This window comes from Dendrobates tinctorius, unplaced genomic scaffold (assembly GCF_039654945.1).
Source record: "Dendrobates tinctorius isolate UK_male_01 unplaced genomic scaffold, ASM3965494v1 ptg000038l, whole genome shotgun sequence".
Taxonomy (NCBI): domain Eukaryota; kingdom Metazoa; phylum Chordata; class Amphibia; order Anura; family Dendrobatidae; genus Dendrobates; species Dendrobates tinctorius.
In genome coordinates, this window is record NW_027361706.1 from 15,313,496 (window position 1) to 15,335,847 (window position 22,352).

The following is a 22,352-nucleotide window of genomic DNA, read 5'->3' on the forward strand; positions in this document are numbered from 1 at the left end:
CAAGACTCCCCCTGTGCAGCGGGAGAACTTCGACGCCTAACACAATGACTTGAGTATAAGCCGAGAGGGGCACTTTCAGCCTAAAAAAATGGGATGAAAATCTTGGCTTATAGTCGAGTATATACCGTAATACCTAACTAACTGAAAAACTCCAAACCCACAGCATGCTGCATTAAAAAAAGGAAAAAGGTTTGCATGATGCCTAATTTATTCCTATTGACTGACAGCCAAAATCTTTTTAACTCAAAAGATTAAGAAAAAGCCATTAAAAATGAAATTTTTCCTAAAAGCACTGTTTGCAAGGAGTGGCTTAGAGTGCTAACCAATTAAAACCTTTCCATATACAGCATTATAGTAGCATTACAAATGTGCACACTCATGTACTACTCAAAAACAATAGACCTGACACTTAGGCTGGTTTCACATTAGCGCTTTTTAAGCGCACGCACGGCCGGGGGTAGCTCCGCCCCCGAGCCGGCTCTCTGCCCGGCGTGCCCGCCCCTTGCTTGTAGCGCCGCCTCCTAGCGCACAGCGGCGCCTGCAATCGGCGCCCCCTATCTTTAGCATAGGGTGCGCAGATCGTGCGCAGGCCGTGCGCTAGTTGCGCTTTGACCTTCGCTGCGCACTTTTGACGGTGCGCCGTGCGCGCCAAAATCAAACTTTTCGGATTTTGGCGCGCACGGCGCACCGTCAAAAGTGCGCAGTGCAGGTCAAAGCGCAACTAGCGCACGGCCTGCGCACGATCTGCGCACCCTATGCTAAAGATAGGGTGCGCCGATCGCAGGCGCCGCTGTGTGCTAGGAGGCGGCGCTACAAGCAAGGGGCGGGCACGCCGGGCAGAGAGCCGGCTCGGGGGCGGAGCTACCCCCGGCCGTGCGTGCGCTTAAAAAGCGCTAATGTGAAACCAGCCTAAATCTTGAAAATTTAATGTGGATTTACAAGCAAACAGATTTTTAAAACATTGTAAAACTCATGAGAATTTGAGAAATGTTATGATTTATTTGCTGTTAAAATTCTATGGCGTTCTTAAGCTTTCACATGTAGTCATGATCCCCAATTACTTTCTTCCTGCTACAATTCATTTAAAGCATCGAGTACACAGATTACTGTTTTAAAGAATAAAGTGCACTTTACTCACCCTGCCTAGGTCTAGAAATGAGTCTCTGTCACTTCTCACAGTGTCTGTCAAGGCCCCGTTGCACGCTTCAATGTCCCAGCGATCCCACCAGCGATCCGATGTGGATGGGATCGCTGGGACATAGCTGATCGCTGGTGAACTGTCACATAGGCAGACTCACCAGTGATCAGGACCAGCGAGCACGCTGGTAACCAGGGTTAATAGCGGATAAGTAAGCTCCGCGCAGCACTCAGTTACCCGCTGTTTACCCTGGATACCAGCTCCCAGCATCTGCTATATGGCGCTGGGAGCTCGCTGATCGTTGGTCTCTCACTGTCACACGCAGCGATGTGTGACAGTGCCAAGCGGGAGACCAACGATAGATTTATGGCCCAGGCCATTAGGCAACGATTAACGATCAGCCAACTGATTATTGATCGTTGCTATGTGTGCATGCAACGATGTCGTTTCGACATCGCTGCAACGTCACCAAACTGGTGACGTTGCAACGATATCGTTCACAATATCGTTGCGTATAACGAGGCCTTAACTGTCTGCAGCACTAACATCCCATTATTAACTCTGCAGCCAGTAACTGAGTACAATGGCTCTGCCTGAGTTGATGGCATGAGCCTCTCAGAGTCGCTAAGCCCACTAATCGGTTGCCGTGCTGTCGACAAGATATCAGAGCTGCAGACAACAACAGAGATAGCTTTCATGGACAGGGAGGGCAGATGGGTTTTCTGAAACCAGAAAATGACTTTAAAAATGAGGAACTGTGGGTATCAATTTGTCCATCTTGAGACTATGTAGGAGTCTCAGGATGGTACTTAGTAGATGGTGTTGGCAGGCATTGAAGATAGAAGTGTGTGAGATGGGTTGTGGTTACAGTGGTGGCAGAGAAGTCAGACCTCACTGCCTCTTTGGAAAAGTAGACTAGAGGCACAAAAGAAGAGCTGGTGGAAAGGTCAGGATGTAAATAATATCAGAATTCATTGCAACAGGGGACAGAAGGGGAACTAAAAAGGAAAAATAAAGGTAATAGCAGGATTTGGGGTCTCATTACAGGAATTACCAGATCCTTTCTTATTTTTTGTAAAACCCGTTAATCTATCATGTCTCAAGTGTGATTTATTGGTTATGATAATTCTGGGTACTGCAGCCAATTTTAGGTTTTACCTGTAGCTCCCAGATGTTATATTAATCTGTTTTATTTCTGTGAGTCTGCCTTTTCTCCCCTTTATGTAAGCACAATGCATGAAATATGCATATCAGTCTCTCGTGAACATTATCACTTACCTTCACACTTCACAGTGCTTTTATAATTGGCTAAAGTTCTGTGAAAATGCTATTTTTAGGATTCAATTTAATGGGAAGCTACATGGGTATTTCTCTTAGCAATTCATTTGAATTTATTTGCATGTTCCTACAAAATGAAAGATGCAAAAGATAAGCGCAATGCTGATTACTGGGAAGTCAGAAGTCAGTTTTTAGCAGGTTTCTCTCAATTTTGTATCTCAAAATCTCTAAAGAAAACCCACAAAGTATATATATCGGCAGTGTATCAAATACTTTTTTCCCCACTGCAGTAAGTATTTGATCACCTACCAACCAGCAAGAATTCTTACTCTCACAGACCTGTTAGTTTTTCTATAAGAAGCCTCCTACTCTACACTCATTACCTGTATTAATTGCACCTATTTGAACTTGTTACCTGTATAAAAGACACCTGTCCACACACTCAATCAATATCACTCCAACCTCTCCACCATGGTCAAGACCAAAGAGCTGTCTAAGGACATGAGGGACAAATTTGTAGACCTGCACAAGGGTGGGATGGGCTACAGGACAATAGGCAAGCAGCTTGGTGAGAAGGCAACAACTGTTAGCACAATTATTTGAAAATGGAAGAAAAATAAGTTGACTGTCAATCTTCCTAGATCAGGGGCTCTATGCAAGATTTTGCTTTGTGGGGTGAGGATGATACTGAGAAAAATCAGGAATCAGCCTAGAACTACACAGGAGGAAATGGTCAATGACCTGAAGAGAGTTGGGACCACAGTCTCAAACATTACCATTAGTATCACACTATACCATCATGGATTAAAATCCTGGAGGGCACGCAAAGTCCCTCTGCTCACACCTGAACATATCCATGCCCATTTGTAGTTCACCAATGACCATCTGGATGATCTAAAGGAGGAATGGGAGAAGGTCATATAGTCAGATGCAAATAGAACTTTTTAATATTAACTCCACTCTCCTTGTTTGGAGGAAGAAGGAGAGTCAGTACAACCCCAAGAACACTGTCCCAACCATCAAGCATGGTGGGGTAAACATCATACTTTGAAGGTGCTTTTCTGCAAAGGGGACACAATGACTGCACCGTATTGAAGGGAGGATGGATGGGATCATGTATAGCGAGATTTTGAGATTCTGGCCAACAACCTCCTTCCCTTAGTAAGAGCATTGAAGATGAATCATGGCTGGGTCTTCCAGCATGACAATAACCCAAAACACACAGCCAGAGCAACTAAGGAGTGGCTCAGTAAGAAGCATTTCAAGGTTCTGTAGTGGCCAAGCCAGTCACCAGACCTTAACCTCTTTGGAGAGAGTTGAATCTTAATGTTGCCCAGCCACAGCCCAGAAACCTGAAAAATACAGAGAAGATCTGTATGCAGACTTGGTCAAAAACTACAGGAAACGTCTGAACTCTGTAATTGCAAACATAGGTTTCTGTACCAAATATTAAGTTTTGTTTTTCTATTGTATCAAATACTTATTTCATGCAATAAAATGTAAATTAATTATGTAAAAATCATACAATGATTCTGTCTCTCACAGTTGAAGTGTACCTACAATAAAAATTACAGACCTTTCCATTCTTTGTAGGTGGGAAAACTTGGAAAATCAACAGTGTATCAAATTTTCCCCACATTGTCTGTCTTTTTTGGTCCCCACGTGATCCTGATTTCATGAAGATGTCAGTGCAAATCTGACATCAAAATTCACGCATGTAGAGCATGAATGCGTTCAAGTCTGTAGAACTTTTTCAAGTGTGTATAGCACGGCTTTTCAAACTTTTTTCTTCCTAGACCTTGTTTGATAGACCAAGATGATGTTTGGACCTCCCCAGACAGACCAATGTGATGTCTGGGTTATAATAAATAGTGCTGGAGGTCTATGCTAAATTGACAATTAAACATAGCACAAGACAAAGTGGCTTTCACACCCACAGTAGTCTTGAAAAACTCACAATCATAGAAATACTGTATGTGGTGTTTCACTGATGAGGCTATCCTCATAGTTTGAGAAGCACCGGTATATATTGCAGTTACACTTAGACCTTCATGCCTGAGTAAGCCCAAAAGCTTATTTTCCCCATAGGCAGCAATTGGTATAACAAATGGTATATGGTACTGCGGTGGGAAATTTCATTACAGATTTTGCAATGAGACCCAAGAGCTTTAAGTTATGTTTCTGGTTTTGTATATTTAATTTGTTCATATTAATTCCTTGGAAGCAAGCTCAGCTTGATATTATCCCTTAATAGTACAGTTTTTGACTTAATGGTTCATTAGTGGCCCATTAAGCTATGGAAGAGCCAGCTGAGATAATTATAATCAGCGATGAGCAACAGTGTTCCATCTGTTCATGATCTCTTTAATTCTATGGCAACAGGAAAAAGATCCACTCATACTCACATATCAGGAAAAACAGATTATCAAGATTTAATAAGTAAAAATAATAATATCAGTAATGCTTTCAATAGCTGTACTGAATTAACATAGCCTAAGGGGTCATTTTGACCTGGGGTGCACATCAAGCGGCCGAGTGACCACATACGACCCTCAATGTCATTTGGTGTAACACTCAACTATTTGGTCACAGAAACGTCTGCCAGTATCTGGTGACGGCACCATGTTAGGGAGTAGAGAATTGTCAGGCAACACCATACGGACGGGTAACTGTTAATGATGCACTGTGTAGCCATGTTTATTACCACGTCATCAACTAGGTTAAGAGTAGATGAAGGATAGAGCTGCCTTATTGTTTGTAGTTTATGGTAGAAGGGATACACTCGATTGTGTGGGTCTCACAAAATCTACCATGGAAAAAGCTGTTTACGAGGTTTCTATCTTTCTGGTTGTGAAGAGGAGATAAGAGGACCTCTATCCTCCCGGTAGGTCATTGTCCTCAAAATGAAATCAATTCAGCACCTACTAGATATCTATATTGTGTTAATTATGATGTTTTATTGCAAACTATGTGGTTAGTTTAATCTGTGATGTGGCCCTCAGGCCAAAAAAATAAGATTCTAGATAGGAGGGTGAGGAGGAGAGAGGAGTTCTGCCTACAGCTCCTCTCTCCTTCTGTCTACATAGAATCTCATCTGTAGCAGCTACCATCTCCTATCTCAGTAGTGGGAAAATATGGGTACGCTGAAGACAGATTTTAGGTCAAAGTGGAGAATTTTGATAATGACTGATCAATTTTGGCAAAAACAGAAGCAGATTACTCTGATAAGATATATTAACCTATCAGTGTGAACTCACTTAACCTATGTGACGCCAGTGCAAGCGCCGTGGGAAATTTTCCCACGGCAGTCGCACTGACTTCAGAAAGGTGAAGTGAGTTCATTTGCTGTGAACTCACTGGACCTGTCTGATGACACCGCGAGCAGGTGCTCTCAGATAGGTAAAGGAGTTCACAGAGAGACACTGAGCTTCATGCCACAATGCAGCCTGCCATCTATATGTAGCAGGACTAGACCCGTCATGGGACAAATGGATTGAAAGCATCTCTGGGAAAGGAGAGGAATTTTGTTGTTTTTTCGTAACTCTTTTGCAGATGATGAGGGTATTGGGGGAATGGGGGAGGTCATAAGTATGGTATAATTAAGATTATTAAAGGAGTCTGCATCATTCTTTCAATTAAAGGACTTTTTTCTGGGTGTCTGTGTTTTTATGCAACATGACTATGAGGATAGTAATGGGGGCGTCATATTGACGCCTCTCCACTGCTAACCTCTGGGCTTGATGTCACCTGACAATACATAGGTGATATCAACTCCCCCAACTATCACCACACTTGCCACTTCTACAGGGCAAGTGGGAAAAGCGAGGGTGAGTGCCAGAATTGGTGCATCTTAGAGATGTGCCTTTTCTGGGGTGGCAAAGAGCTGATGTTTTTAGCCTGGGGGCAGTATCCATGTCCCCTTCCTAGGCTATTAGTATCATCCCACAGCTGTCTGCATTGCCTTTGCTGGTTATTAATTATAGGGAGACCCTAATTCATTTTTTTAGGGTCCCCAATTTTAATAGCCAGTAAAGACTAAGTATACAGTTGTGAGCTGATATTAATAGCCTGGGAAGCTCCATTGGTATTACCCCCTTCCCAGGCTATAAATATCGGCCCCCAGCCATCAGCCTTCTCTCTACTGGTTACAAAAATTGCGCGGGAGCCCACGCCATTTTTTTCCAAAAAATAATCTTTTATTAATTAATTAAATACATGTACAGTAAGCTGCACACACACTGTACTAATTGCATTTGTGACAGACATCTATATACACTTGTGGCCCAAAGTATTGACACCCCTGCAATTTTGTCAGATAATACTCAGTTTATTCCTGTAAATGATTGCAAACACAAATTCTTTGGTATTATATCTTCATTTAACCCCTTAGCGACAGAGCCAGTTTGCAGCTTAATGACCAGGCCAATTTTTACAATTCTGACCACTGTCCCTTTATGAGGTTATAACTCTGGAACACTTTAATGGATCCTGCTGATTCTGAGATTGTTTTTTCGTGACATATTGTACTTCATGTTAGTGGTAAAATTTCTTCGATAAGTCTTGTGTTTATTTATGAAAAAAACAGAAATATGGCAAAAAATTTTAAAATTTTGCAATTTTAAAACTTTAAATTTTTATGCCCTTAAATCAGAGAGATGTGTCACATAAATTTCTTAATAAATAACATTTCCCACATGTCTACTTTACATCAGCACAATTTTGGATGCAAAATTTTTTTTTGTTAGGAAATTATAAGGGTTAAAAGTTGACCAGCGATTTCTCATTTTTACAACAAAATTTACAAAGCCATTTTTTTTAGGGACCACATCATATTTAAAGTCATTTTGAGGGGTGTACATGACAGAAAATACCCAAAAGTGGCACCATTCTAAAAACTAGACCCCTCAAGGTGCTCAAAACCACATTCAAGAAGTTTATTAACCCTTTAAGTGCTTCACAGGAACGAAAGCAATGTGGATGGAAAAAATTAACATTTAACTTTTTTTTGGAAAAAAATTACTTCAGAACCAATTTTTTTTATTTTCACAAGTGTTAAAAGAGAAAATCAACCACAAAATTTGTTGTACAATTTCTCCTGAATACGCCGATACCCCATATGTGGGGGTAAACCCCTTTTTCAGCACACGGCAGAGCTCGCAAGGGATGGAGCACCGTTTGACTTTTTCAACGCAGAATTGGCTGGAATTAAGATCGGATGCCATGTTGCGTTCGGAGAGCCCTTAATGTGCCTAAACAGTGTAAAACTCCAACAAGTGACCCCATTTTGGAAACTAGACCCATTAAGGAACTTATCTAGATGTGTGGTGAGCACTTTGAACCTTCAAGTGCTTCACAGAAGTTTATAACGTAGAGCCGTGAAAATAAGAAATCCATTTTTTTTTCCACAAAAATGATCTTTTCACCCCCAAATTTTTATTTTTACAAGGGTAACAGGAGAAATCATACCCCCACAGTTATTATGCGATTTGTCCTGAGTACGCTGATGCCCCATATGTGGGGAGGAACCACTGTTTGGGTGCATGGGAGAGCTTGGAAGGAAAGGAGTGCCATTTTGGAATGCAGACTTTGATGGAATGGTCTGCGGGCATCATGTTGCGTTTGCAGAGCCCCTGATGGGCCTAAACAGTGGAAACCCCCAACAAGTGACTCCATTTTGGAAACTAGACCCATGAAGGAACTTATCTAGATGTGTGGTGAGCACTTTGAACCTTCAAGTGCTTCACAGAAGTTTATAACGTAGAGCCGTGAAAATAAGAAATCCATTTTTTTTTCCACAAAAATGATCTTTTCACCCCAAAATTTTTATTTTTACAAGGGTAACAGGAGAAATCATACCCCCACAGTTATTATGCGATTTGTCCTGAGTACGCTGATACTCCATATGTGGGGAGGAACCACTGTTTGGGCGCATGGGAGAGCTCGGAAGGGAAGGAGTGCCATTTTGGAATGCAGACTTTGATGGAATGGTCTGCGGGCATCATGTTGCGTTTGCAGAGCCCCTGATGGGCCTAAACAGTGGAAACCCCCAACAAGTGACTCCATTTTGGAAACTAGACCCATGAAGGAACTTATCTAGATGTGTGGTGAGCACTTTGAACCTTCAAGTGCTTCACAGAAGTTTATAATGTAGAGCCGTGAAAATAAGAAATCCATTTTTTTCCACAAAAATGATCTTTTCGCGCCCAAATTTTTATTTTTACAAGGGTAACAGGAGAAATCATACCCCCACAGTTATTATGCAATTTGTCCTGAGTACACTGATACCCCATATGTGGGGGGGAACCACTGTTTGGGCGCATGGGAGAGCTCGGAAGGGAAGGAGTGCCATTTTGGAATGCAGACTTTGATGGAATGGTCTGCAGGCATCATGTTGCGTTTGCAGAGCCCCTGATGGGCCTAAACAGTGGAAACCCCCCACAAGTGACCCCATTTTGGAAATTAGACCCCCTAAGGAACTTATCTAGATGTGTGGTGAGCACTTTGAACCCCCAAGCGCGTCACAGAAGTTTATAAACGCAGAGCCGTGAAAATAAAAAGTCTTTTTTATTTCCACAAAAGTGATTTTTAGACCCCAATTTTTAGACCCCCAAAGTTGGTAAATAGTGGAAACCCCTCAATTCTTGCTCCAACCCTAACCCCAACACACCCCTAACCCTAATCCCAACCCTAATCCCTAATCCCAACCCTAATCCCTAATCCTAACCCTAATCCTAGTTCACCCTAACCCTAGCCCAACCCTAGCCCAACCCTAACCCTTAACCCTAGCCCAACCCTAACCCTTAACCCTAGCCCAACCCTAGCCCAACCCTAACCCTTAACCCTAGCCCAACCCTAACCCTTAACCCTAGCCCAACCCTAACCCTAGCCCAACCCTAACCCTTAACCCTAGCCCAACCCTAACCCTAGCCTAGCCCTAACCCTAGCCTAACCCTAGCCTAACCCTAACCCTAGCCTAACCCTAGCCTAACCCTAGCCTAACCCTAGCCTAACCCTAACCCTAGCCTAACCCTAGCCTAACCCTAACCCTAGCCTAACCCTAACCCTAGCCTAACCCTAACCCTAGCCTAACCCTAACCCTAACCCTTATGGAAAACTGAAAAAAAAAATATTTTTTTTATTTCATTATGTGTGCCAGAATAAGGGGGTGATAAAAGGGGGGGTTATGTACTATTTTTATTAATTTGATCACTATGATCGTTTATGTGCTTCCTTTTTTGCTTGAGTATATGGTAAAACTGACATGGTAATATTATTCTCCAGGTCAATAAGATTACACAGATACCAAACATGTATAGTTTTTTTTTTTTCGACACAATCTATGTCCTAATAGTTTTTTTTTGCAAAATGTACTTTTAATTAGCAACAGTGCACCGAATGGAGTAAATGAGGCGAAGAGCATAGAAGGCAACGAGTGAGCAAAATAACGAAGTGCAAGGAAAGGCCTAGTGAAGGCGCAGGAAAAAGGAGCTCGGGAGCAACAATTTTATCAATTGAAGTGGCATTTGTTTCAGCTTGAAGTGAAGGCAAATAATAGTCTTTCAAAATGTTAGCTGTCCACCCAACATTGATCTCTGTATTCTGCGGGGGGGGGGGGATCTTGAGCATCCAGGGCCTGAATACAAAGTTCCCACTCATAAAACTTCCAGGGAGAAGCTGTAAAACAGCAAGAGAGATGTCTCCTTTGAGTAACATAATGAATTCAGCCTGTTCTACAGGGTCTCTCTAGTGTTCCTATGCCTTTGGGGGGAGATTGACTGATGCAAACAATGAATCAAAGGAAACCCTTTAACACAATTTTATTTGTAGTCTTGTGAAGAAAATGGCAAATTGTAATAATAGTCCTTTAGTTCTTCTCCGGCTAACACATAAATAAATATGATTTATGGCCATTTAATTTCTATTTTGTTAATTATCGACCCTATAATATTATGGTAATGTAAAATTCCGCCATCATTTTTTATTATAGAATTTGAAATTGTCGCCATCATTTTGAATTTTCTGACATAAATCAATAGACCACATGAAAATAAGCAACTTTGTAATATCTCTTATCGGAGAAATCTGCTTCTCTCTCCTCCTGGAAGGATCTTTCAATTTCAATTTGTGGGTTAAATCCAAACTTTGTGAAGACAGATTTCAAACGACAGAGATAGGAGACGGCAATTAGTGCTTTTAAAATTCTGCTGCAAGTTCTCCTGAAATGACAGTTACACTTCTTCATATAACTTTACGAGCACCAACTGTTATTTCCTATCTCAGCAATATGAAAGTCTGTTTTCACTGAAGACAGATTTTACCTGTGGATTGAAAATATTACAAATGAATGATCAGTCCCCCGGAGGAGAAAGCAGATTACTCTGATAAGATATATTACAAAATGTCTTAATTTCAATTCTACTATTGATTTATGAAAGCAAGTTAAGATGATGGTTACTTTTTAGAAAAAATCTATCAGCAGCTTTTTGCTATTTATTCTGAGAGCTGAACAATGTAGGGTCAGAGGACCTAATTCCAGTAATGTGTCACTTATTAGGCTGTGTTTTGTAAATTCAATGCGATCAGTGTATTATCAGCAGGAGATTATCACTGCAGGACTTGGTCTCATGTGCAGGTCAGTCAGGTTAATCTCTGTAACCCCACCCCCACCACTGATTGATAGCTTGCTGACAATTCACAGTGTAAACAGGTAGCAGCCAATCAGGGGTGTGGGTGGGGTTATACAAAATTCAGCATTCAGACCTCTGCTACATCTAGAATAGAAAAAACAGGTATTTCATCAAAACTACACCAAGCAGCCGGCTAAGTTGCTGGAGTAAAGCTGTGTGCCCATGCAACATGCAGCTCTCAAATTTCATAATAAATCCCTCCTGACAGATTCCCTCTAAGGGGTCAGGGAAATTTTTATGTGGAAGTAGTGATATGGCTACACAGGGACTTATTTTCTTATAACATTTCTAAGGGTCCAGGTGAGAAGTGATGTAATACTACTTCCTTTATAGCAATATATATGTGCTATAAAGGAACTAGCATTATGTCACTTCTCACCTGACCCCATAGAAGTGCTGTAGAAGCGGAAATCGGCCGTTGTGCATCTCTCTCCCGCACACCCCTGCACACCGCATGGATGTCCTGTTTTTTGGATTAAAGGACTTCTAAATTCGGGGATGTGGTGAGTGAGGCTTTTCTATTTTTTCTTGTGGACCTTTTTAAAAATACTATATTGTTCATTTGCTGGCTAACTAGAGATAGATGAACCCAAACGGTAAAGTTTGGGTCCGTACCCATGACCCCAAACACAGAGCTCTTTCTGAAGTCCTTGCTAATGTTCAGGTTCAGCAGCCTAAACATCCAGAACTTCCCATGCTGACATCTGTGTGACATCACGAGAAACACCGGCTTTGATCGGCAGTAAAGTCAGAGCACTACGGCTCCCACGCTGTCATGTGAATGACAGCCTGTTAGCCAGAAGCTGTGACTAGTGGTAAAATGGTTACTGCTGGTCACAGGCATCGACTGAGGAGAGTACTTCTCTCATCATTGTGCTCCTGGTCTCGCTGATGGAAACGAGAGCAGGCATATGATGATGTGAGTATTCATCAGCCAGCATCTGTGCAATAAATAAATACAATTAAAAAATTGGCATGGGGTCACCTCTATTCTTTATGACCAGAGCAGGCAAAACTGACAGCTGTGGGCAGCAGCCCTGAGCTGTCAGAGTTATCTTGGCTGGTTAGCAAAAGCAGAGGGGTCACCACACTATTATTTAAAAAATTTATTAAATAAATATTTAATAAAATGGCATGGGGTCCACCCAATTTTTGACAACCAGCCAAGCTAAAGCAGACTCCAGGGGGCTGGTTTTCTCATACTGGTAAGCTGCCATGTATATTGGGCCCCCAGCCTAAAAATACCAGCCCACAACTGCCCCAGAAAAGGCTCATTCATTAGTAGTTCTCTCATCAGCCAATGCCTGTAACTGGTGGTAATCTTTTTACCGCTGGTCACAGCTGCTAGCTTACATGCTGTCATTTGTGTGACAGCGTGGGAACCACAGTGCTCAGACCGGCGGCAATGAACTTACCGCTGATCAGAGACAGTGTTTCTCACGCTGTCACACAGATGACAGCATCTGAAATGCTGGATGTTCAGGCCCCCCTTTCATTTGAATGGGGGTCCGGGTTTGGGTACCACTCTGGTACCCGAACAAAACGTTTTTTTGACTATTTGGCTGAACCCGACGGGCCCAAACATCCACGGGATTCGCCCATCACTAAGCATAACTATTAACACTTTGCCCTGCTACTAAAGAACTCTTTTCCTGAGATTAAATAAATCAGCACCAGATGGGATGTCTTTCTTTTGATTTTGAACAAGCTATCTACGCATACTCAAAAATTTAAGAAATATTTTTAAATACTTTAGTAATCAAAGGAAATTATTTTTTAATTTCCTATCTGACCTTACTTTGTATAGTCAGCACCATATTTTTTTGGTTTAGGGTTGTCAACTGTTCAGAAATTCCAAAATAGTCCATAAAATAATAGGCACTTTTTTTGCCATGTCCGTAAATTATGTTTGAGGCGTCCGTGATTTTTTTGAAGCCGAAGAAACTTCTGCATATCATTATGACTGTAACTATCATAATTTTACAATTTACAATGAATGCAACTGATGTCCTCAAATCAGAATTATGGGCCGTAGATGGGGATCATTTACAATCGGAATGATTTGTTATGGTTTTCCAATGTAAATGTTTTCAATGTAAAAAAATATTGTCAGTCAGTGATTTCTCGATAAGATGTACAAAATTTTTTTTTTTGCTAATTCCCTTGAAAGATACAGCTGATTATCAAATTCATCCATATCTTAAATACTATCACAACAGTCGAGGAATACATGCATGCATGAACAGATTTTGTCTCAATAACAGACAGATGGCAGATCTGACTAAGTAAAAGTTTCCCCCCCCTTGAGCAACAACACATCATTAGATTTGAGATATTCTTTGCTACAATGATATACATTAAGCCTATGACACAAATCAGGAGGCTTCACAAGCCATAAAGATACTAATCATGGTCATGTTTACAGCTCACACGGCTCCAGGCACGGAGCCTAAATACGCCCACTTAAAGGCAATCTACGCCTAACAATTCCAGTTATGATTTGTCTTTCTGAGGACGACCGAATAAAAAAAAGATGCCAAACAGAGATATAAACATAACGTAAACCTATATTTTATTCACATTCTATAAAATCAAACATACAATACAAATCTATGCATAAATCAGAAATTAGAAATGCACATGGGTGGGCGAATAAGACTTTAAAGGAGTATTCCCATCTGCAGGATCCTATCCCAATATGAAGAAAATCCGTCTGTCCGCTAAAATTCCACATAAAGAGGAAGTGGACAGAATAAACACAAAATTCCAATAATTATCTTAGAATTAATTAGACAAAATTTATTGACATAAGCCAAACAATTACAAGTCAATAGTAACCTCAAGTACTGAGGGACACAGGATGCTACTAGCTCCTTTAAACACACTATTAAATAGATAGAGTAAATATGGCCATTTTAGGGCGATTTGTACAAAACTTATTAAATTGCACAAAGCAAAACAGTGGAGAAAAATAGTATAATGCAGATAATGCTCATAAGAAAAATAAAGGTCTAAGCCATAGACAATTTAGTTAAATAGCTCTATAGTTCCAACAGCCTTAGCATTAAATCCTACTATATTAAGTGGTACAAAAGGCTCCATGCAATATTACTTACTTAACTAGGTGTGTAGAGTTCACCCCGACGCGCGTTTTGTCCACACTTCTTCAGAGGGTGTAATAGTAATAATATTAGCAAGTACCTACAATTAGAAATGTAGTATAGCTTATCTGAGGGTGTTATTTTTTGCAGGACGAGTTGTACATTTGAATGACACCATCCATTTTATCATCTGAAAAGCAGAAAAAAAAAAACTCCTTGCATCATGAAATAACAAAAACAACGCACAATTATGCAATTGCTTTTATGGGTGTTTTATTTACAGCCCTCATTTTATGGTAAACATGACTTGGCAATATGATTGTCAAGGACAGTACGATTATGGAGATAACAAATATGCATAGTTTTTCTTTTATTTAGGTGGTAAAAAAAAATTCAGAAATTTGTGTAAAAAAAAAAATTCTTGCCGTCAATTTTCGAGAGCCATAATATTTTCAATTTTGAAGAGGTGGAGGTGTGTGAGAGATTGTTTGTCGAGCCTCTAGCCAATGTTTTTATTGATATAGCTTTGCTTTAGCTAATCGCCTTTTATTATCTTTATTTAGCTTTGTTGCTGTTTACTAAGCTGATTCATTAATTTTATAATTTGATAGATCGGACTTTTATGAACACAGTATTACCAAATGTGTATTTTTTAATGGGGGGAAAAAGGTGATTTGTGCTATTATATTTTTTTTAATTTTTAAACAGCACAGCTTCATGTTGCATGTTTTCTGTCAAACAGGGGGGAAACTGCAATAAGGGCTTTAAGCCTCCAAGCATAAAGCCTTTATTATATCTGAAATATAGCTTATTATAGTTAATTAGCTATATTTATATATAGACAAAAAAAAGACCAGCACCTCCTAGTGTGAACACGTGCAAGCTGAAAAAACTGCACAATATAGACAAAAAGAATACAGCAGCACATGTGCATTAATCTAGGCCATGTGAAAACACAGAAAAACATTAAAATCATTCAATTTAGATAATAATCCTCAAAAATATATTTTTTTTTAAATATTGCAGGTGGCCGCAATCAGCTCGACCTGCCCATAAATTGTATGCTTAGCCCGGTAGTGACATGTTTGTCCAAAATTGTAGGCTGGTGGCCCAGAAGTGGCTTATGTACGGTAGAGCAGGGACCCATCAGGGGGAGGTCACCTTGCCGTGGTTGATGGGCTTACATTAATTGGCCAATTTGTGCACTAAAACCTTCACTTTCATCTTAATGTAAGTTTTTAAAAAAAAATTTTTGAAAAAAATATTTGAGGATTGTTATCTAAGTTGAATGGTTTTAATGTTATTCTGTATTTTCACATGGCCTAGATTCATGCACATGTGCTGCTGTATTTTTTTTGTCTATAATTATTATTTATACATACTGTATAGATCCTATATATTTATATCCTTATTATAGTTAATATAGCGTAAAGGGAATCTGTCAGTAGAATCTACATTCCTAAGGAATCTGTCACCTCAATTTGGCGCTCTATGTAAATGAGTTTGGTCCGGTCCGATGGGCCGTTGTACGCAATATTTCAGGTAATTTCCCTAGTTGTCATCTATTTTACGCATGTGCGCATTGCAATCTCCAATCGCACGTGCGCAGTATGCTTTGCCCAACTGCGGACAAAGCCGAAAAGCATTAGTGCACATGTGCCGGTGAACTATGTCCTGAAGTATTTCGCTGCCATTTCCGTGTTCTGGGACTTAGTTCACCGGCGCATGCGCACTAATGCTTTTCGGATTATATGAAAAGTGCAGGAAGTGATACATCATTGGAATCAGAATCTCTGCCCCTACATTATGCTGCTCTTAGATGGGGTAGCAAAATCCCAGTGACAGATTCCCTTTAATAAAAATAAAACGATGCCTTATAGTTCTAGATTTTAATAGGAATTTCCTTTATCAACATCTAATTCTGAACTTAAATGAGATTATGTATTATATTATAGATGATCTGTGATCAAGTAATACAATGATGTGCAGCACCCTGTGAAGGCCACTATGTAGTGTATTGGAGTTCTGCTTCATATATTCTTTGCATCCTGCCCAAGCCAGTACTGCAAACAGCTCTTCGAAGGGGGTCCTTGATGTAGGACCCCCATTGATTTTTATATTTATGACCTATTATAAAGAAACAAAAAAAAGTTGAAAATGACAGTTCTCTGATATGATTTACGACAATTGTAGCTGTCCAACACCATAGTCAATGGCAACTGTCCAATTTAGAGTCAGGCAGGTTTCTGTGATGTGTCCATCATTTTACTGGAAAAAAACAGTGCTTTCATATTAAAGAGGTGTTCCTATCTCCAAGATCCTATCCCAATATGTAGTAGGTGTAATAATAATAATATTAGCAAATGTCTCCAATTAGAAATGTAGTATAGTTTTTCTGATTCGCTATGTCTCTTTCCACATGTGCAGGCATTGCAGGACCTTAGGTATCCATGGTTACATCCACTGATAAAGATGCTAGTGGTCATAACCATGGATACCTAAGGTCCTGTAATACCTGCATATGAGGAAAGGGACAGCGAATCAGAAAAACTATACTACATTTCTAATTGCAGGCATTTGCTTATATTATTATTATTATTATTATTATTATTATTATTATAATCACTACATATTGGGATAGGATCTTGGAGATGGCAATACCCATTTTATGATCTAAGGATCAATATTATAGTGATGGAAAACCCCTTTAGATTGTATAGCAGTAAAGATTTAAGGTGGCCAACCATGTTGTGATGTTTCATCCTAATGTAAGGATCAGACCAATATTTGGTACAGATAGGGAGGGTCATACTATCTCAATCAGTCCAATGAATTGTAGAGCTTCCCACTGTAGGTTACAGAGGAAGATAGCACCTCGGTGTGACAAGTGTCGCAGATACAGATTTTATGTGTCCTATTCTATAATGCTATTTCACATTTCTTATACATATTGGAATGATACATAAGATATTTCCTTTTTACAGGTTGTCTATGTCACTGCTACCTTCCCCTATGTTATGCTGATCATTCTCCTGATCCGTGGGGTTACATTGCCTGGAGCTGCTCAGGGGATAGAGTTTTACCTGTATCCTGATTTATCAAGACTCTCAGATCCACAGGTAGGACAATGATTTTTTAATTTTATTCGAATATGTATTAAAAATAAAAAAAATTCTAAACCTTGTGTTATTGAAAAAAATGTAATGATTATCATATTTTTCGGATTATAAGACACATTTTTTTCCTCAAAATTTGGGGGGGAAATGGAGATGTGTCTTATAATTCGAATATACCTTACCAGTCGAGGTGGAGCAGGGTCCCAGGGTCGCTACTGGAAGAGGCAAGAGTGGTGCATTGCTGCAGGCCGCGGACTGGGATGAGGGGGAGTTTGGAGGTGCGACACTGCGGGTGTTCGGTGGTGCAAGGGCTCTACTAACATTTTGTGAAAGCCTGGAGCCCCCGTACTTCCAAGGTTTAAATTGTGGTGGACTCCGGGAAAATGGCTACCTGCGGCAACTCATGCACAGATGGAGCTCATGACACCAAGATCTCGGGAGATGAGATCTCAGCACCAAGATCTCCATCTGCGCATGCGCTGCCCCCGGTGACCATTTTCCCAGAGTCCACCACAAAGTAACCCATGGAAGTACGGGGGCTCCAGGCTATCACAAAATGTCAGCAGAGCCCCCGCACCACCAAACACCCACAGCGTCGCACATCCGAACACCCCTTTCTCCCACTCTGGGCTCCATAGCATCACCACACTCCTGCCTCTGGCAGCACCCACCCTGGGACCCCGCTTCACCGCAGCCGCCACCCCCTGTAACCAATAAGAATCATGGATTGTAAGAAGCACCACCATTTTATTAAAAAAACTTTTTTTTTCTATTTTTCTGCTCAAAATTTGGGGTGCGTCTTATAATCTGATGCGTCTTATAAACCACAAAATACAGTATATATTTTCTTGGAAAACTTAGAGACAAGAAAAATGCTAATTCATTGCTTTATTGACATTGGATGACAAATAAAATTGATTCTTAGTCAGTGTCGAGATCCAAATTGAACAGGAAGGGTTAAACATTTGGATTTCTATATCACTGGAACCCATGGAGAAAAGATTTTGGAAGATTTGATTTGTCAGCAATAGGCAAATATGATAGTGAGCTTTTTTGGCAAGGTGCTTAGCACAGGTGAGTAATAAGTCAGTGCTCATACAGTGCTAACATAATCTGTAGAACTGTACAGAATCACAGTTTATTTCCTGTCTCAATGGGGCTCACAGTCTACATGTTTTACTATTTGAGACACAAACTTGACTCAATTTCAGAATAAGCCAATTAATATCTTTGGGGTGTGGGAAGAAATTAGGGTCCACTTATGGAAACTGGAAAGAATATACAAACTCCATGCACATGGAGTTGTGTTGCAAGTCAACATTGCTGACAGCTAAGCCACTCTATATAATCAACTGAAAATAAAGTATATGTTTAACATTTAAAGGGGTTATTTACAATTGAACAATCCCTTTCCAATGTCCATAATGTGTTAGGAAAATAAGAAAATTACATACTTATCTTGTGATCAGGAGCCACTCCGATGCTCCGAGTGCTATCATAATATGGCTGATTTAACATTGTCACAAGATCACCGGAGGAATTAGGGTTCGGAGCTGAGGAGCCTTATTGGTCCAGGATTTAAGTGTACTTTTTTATTTTACTAAGCATATTCGGGACCTTGAATAGTTGTTATCCAGTAGTGGTAAAACCTATAAAAGTAATTTCGCTGTCACTTTGCACCCTGATAGACAAGATGCTAAGATCCTAAGCTATAAAAAATACCAGTTGTAAGCTGTGTTATCTTTTTTCCTGAATAAACATATACTCACTATTTACTGTTGAGCTGTTGAACAGTACAGAGAATAATACGCTGCCTACAGGTAATGGGCCGGGAAACCCAAGAGAATAGCCCAGAGTAAAGAGAACAACAGTGTACTAAGAAAAAGAAGCAAAGATGGCCACCAGCAGCAACTCTGTGAAGTTTACATTGCCAAATCTGACTAACCAGAACAACCAATACTTGAAATTCAAGTGCGTATGTCAGAATGGGCAATTTTTATTTCAAATTGTCTGGACAACTTTTTAGCCATGTGAAATAAAGTTACACATTTTTTATTCATGCGGCCAGGTGGATCCTTTTCTTCCTTTTCTTACACAAATCTCTGTATGGTCTTAAACAATCAGCAAGAGTATGGAACACCAAAATGAACGAATTCTTATTGGAAGAAGGATTTAGAAGAGGTCAAACAAATCTGTTTTTATGCACAAAATGCAAAGACAGAAGGTGGATGTATATTATCTTATATGTGGACAATGTGATTATGATTCAAGAGGAAGCAGAAATTGCAAAAATGACTAAAATTCTGATTCAGCATTTTGAAACTAAAGACCTTGGAAATATGACATATTATTTAGGAATCCAGGTCCAAAGAGACAAAGATGGAAGCCGTCTTCTAAACCAAAGTGTAAAAATCAATTCAATTCTGAATCAGTTTTGAATGTCAGCAGCGAAAGGTATATCAACCCCAGTGGAAACATCCTACTATAAGTTGGAAAAAGAAAAAAGGGAAAGCGCTCCTTGAGCGGGTCAAAGTGGCTATAACGAGGAGCGGTGAGTAATAATGGTCACCTGAACTGGTTGTGCGGGTCAAGTACAAAACTGTAGAATTCAAGGAAAACCCCTCCAATGACTTCAAACAAATGTGTGCAGAGACAAAAGTGTCCTTAGGCCTTCAATACAGTGCTGGCAAAAACAGTGATCGGGTGTATTTGCATAAAAAATTATTTTTTTCAGCTATGCGTTTCGGAGCTGGTCCAGATCCTTCATCAGGCTTATACAAGCAACTAATACATGCTGACCTTTATACTGTTTCCAGTGACGTTAGCGATCAAGTTAAATAGTTAATACACATGATAAAATAAATGCAATATCTAAAATTAAGCCCATATTCTAACTATTTACATATGCAAAACACCTGGAGGAAACCCAATATTGAAAAAGAAGGGAGGAAGAGAAATTGCCAGTAAATTTATATAAAACCACCCTTCATCAAATGGTATTATCCATACAATTGTTGAGTCTAGGGATGTGCAAGTATACTCGTTAGGATTCGGTACTCAGCGAGTAATGCGGTACTCGCAGTAATCGAATCCTGGCGAGTATTTTTCACAACTCGCCTCGCAATACTCGGCACAGCCCGCACAGCCCGGCACAGTCCCTCACAGCCCGGCACAGTCCCCGCACAGCCCGGCACAGTCCCCGCACAGCCTGGCACAGTCCCCTCATAGCCCGGCACAGTCCCCGCATAGCCCAGCACAGTCCCTGCACAGCCCAGCACAGTCCCGCCTAGCCTAGCACAGTCCCGCACAGCCCGGCACAGTCCCCTCACAGCCCGGCACAGTCCCCTCATAGCCCGGCACAGTCCCCGCATAGCCCAGCACAGTCCCGCACAGCCCGGCACAGTCCCCTCATAGCCCGGCACAGTCCCCGCATAGCCCAGCACTGTCCCGCACAGCCCAGCACAGTCCACGCCCAGCTCAGCACAGTCCACACACAGCCCGGCACAGTCCCGCACAGACCAGCACAGTCCCGCACAGCCCGGCACAGTCTTGTCACAGGCCAGCACAGTCTCGCACAGTCTTCACACAGTCCCCGCCCAGCCCAGCACACACACAGCCCATTACTCGCATTTCCCATAGACTTACATTGGACTCGCTACTTGTTACGAGTACCCGAGTATTAGGAGCTACTCGTAATGAGCACGGCGAGTCCAAGTATTTCACTACTCGCTCATCCCTAGTTGAGACCCTCAGGTGTCAATGGAGGCAATTTGAATATCCAATAGCATTCCTTGTTAATGAGTCTCTGGAACCTGTTGGATACATTATACCCAACCTGTTCAAGGATCATGAGTTTCAAACAATTAGGATCTTTTTTATTCTGAATTAAGAAGTGCCTTGACAAGCTATGACAAGTTATACCTGTGATAATTTATCCTGTTGTGAAATTCTTGTGTTGTATGACCGAAATTTCGTAGAGTACAATCACATTGTAAGAGATAAATTACAAAGCTGATGTTGCAATTTAAAAATTGGTTGATACCAAAAACTTCCCCTGTAGCTGTAGATGAAAATTCAGTACAACCATGTACCATCGTTTTACAAGAGACGTTTGCTTCCCCCACAATGATAAGAACCCTTGATGGGGATTGTGAGATGGAGTTTGGTGTCGGATGTATCCAGGTTGTATCAGATTTAATCCTACTCAGAGCAATATGATTTTTCAAGTTCATACTCCTAAGAAAAATAATACTGCGGTTGTTTATTATATTCCCTGAAAGAATAGGACCATTGGTTACAATTGTCCAATATTTTGTCAAGCCACTTAATACTATGAGATTGATTGATCATGGCTATAAAAGTATATTTAATTTTGCATAAAACTATATTTTTTTATTCAAGTCCACTTCCTCTTAGCTTTTATTTTGGCCGTATCATAAAACTATATTTAATTTTTTTTCAAGTCTACTTCCTTTTAGTTTTTATTTTGGCCATATCATTACTTTTTTTAGCATTCCCTTCCTTATTCAAACAATCTGCTTTATTCAATTTTGCTGTAAGTTTGAATGCATCTTTCAATATTTCTTCGGAATTTTTTTTAAATACATTTACTTAAAGTTGGAAGGAGAAGACCTAAGAATGAGAAATACAGAGAGGCAGTGGGGCTACTTCTATATATAGCAATTATGACCAGATATCACAGCAACAATTGGAATTCCCTGCAGTTATGTGGACTCCCATAGGCATGGGGAGCAGTAAATATTCATTTTCTTTAATAGCGGGCACATGTGATCGCTCAGCCACTGCAAGAAGCAGGCAGCTGTGGATCGCCCGCCAGGGCAGTGGGGTACTCGGTACCGGGCCGATATCTCAGAGGGAAGTGTCACAGTAGCGGGAACCCGATCCGTGGCCCTGGGCATCCATGTAGAAGGGGTTGAGCGTGCTGATTAAAGTTTATAAGTGGATGATTCGTGACACCACCTGTGGTGCTCGGCAATGAAGGGGTTAAGCCGACGCTGCAGGCAGATCCTCT

The 22,352-nt window shown here is 40.7% G+C and overlaps 1 protein-coding gene across 1 annotated transcript in view; it reads left to right on the plus strand.

The window, feature by feature from the left end:
- Window positions 1-22,352, plus strand: part of SLC6A11 (solute carrier family 6 member 11) — a 325,430-nt gene that overhangs the window by 193,575 nt on the left and 109,503 nt on the right. Inside the window, exon 7 of the mRNA XM_073574234.1 lies at window positions 17,189-17,323. Coding sequence (XP_073430335.1) covers window positions 17,189-17,323 — 135 coding nt within the window. The remainder of the gene's footprint in view (window positions 1-17,188; window positions 17,324-22,352) is intronic.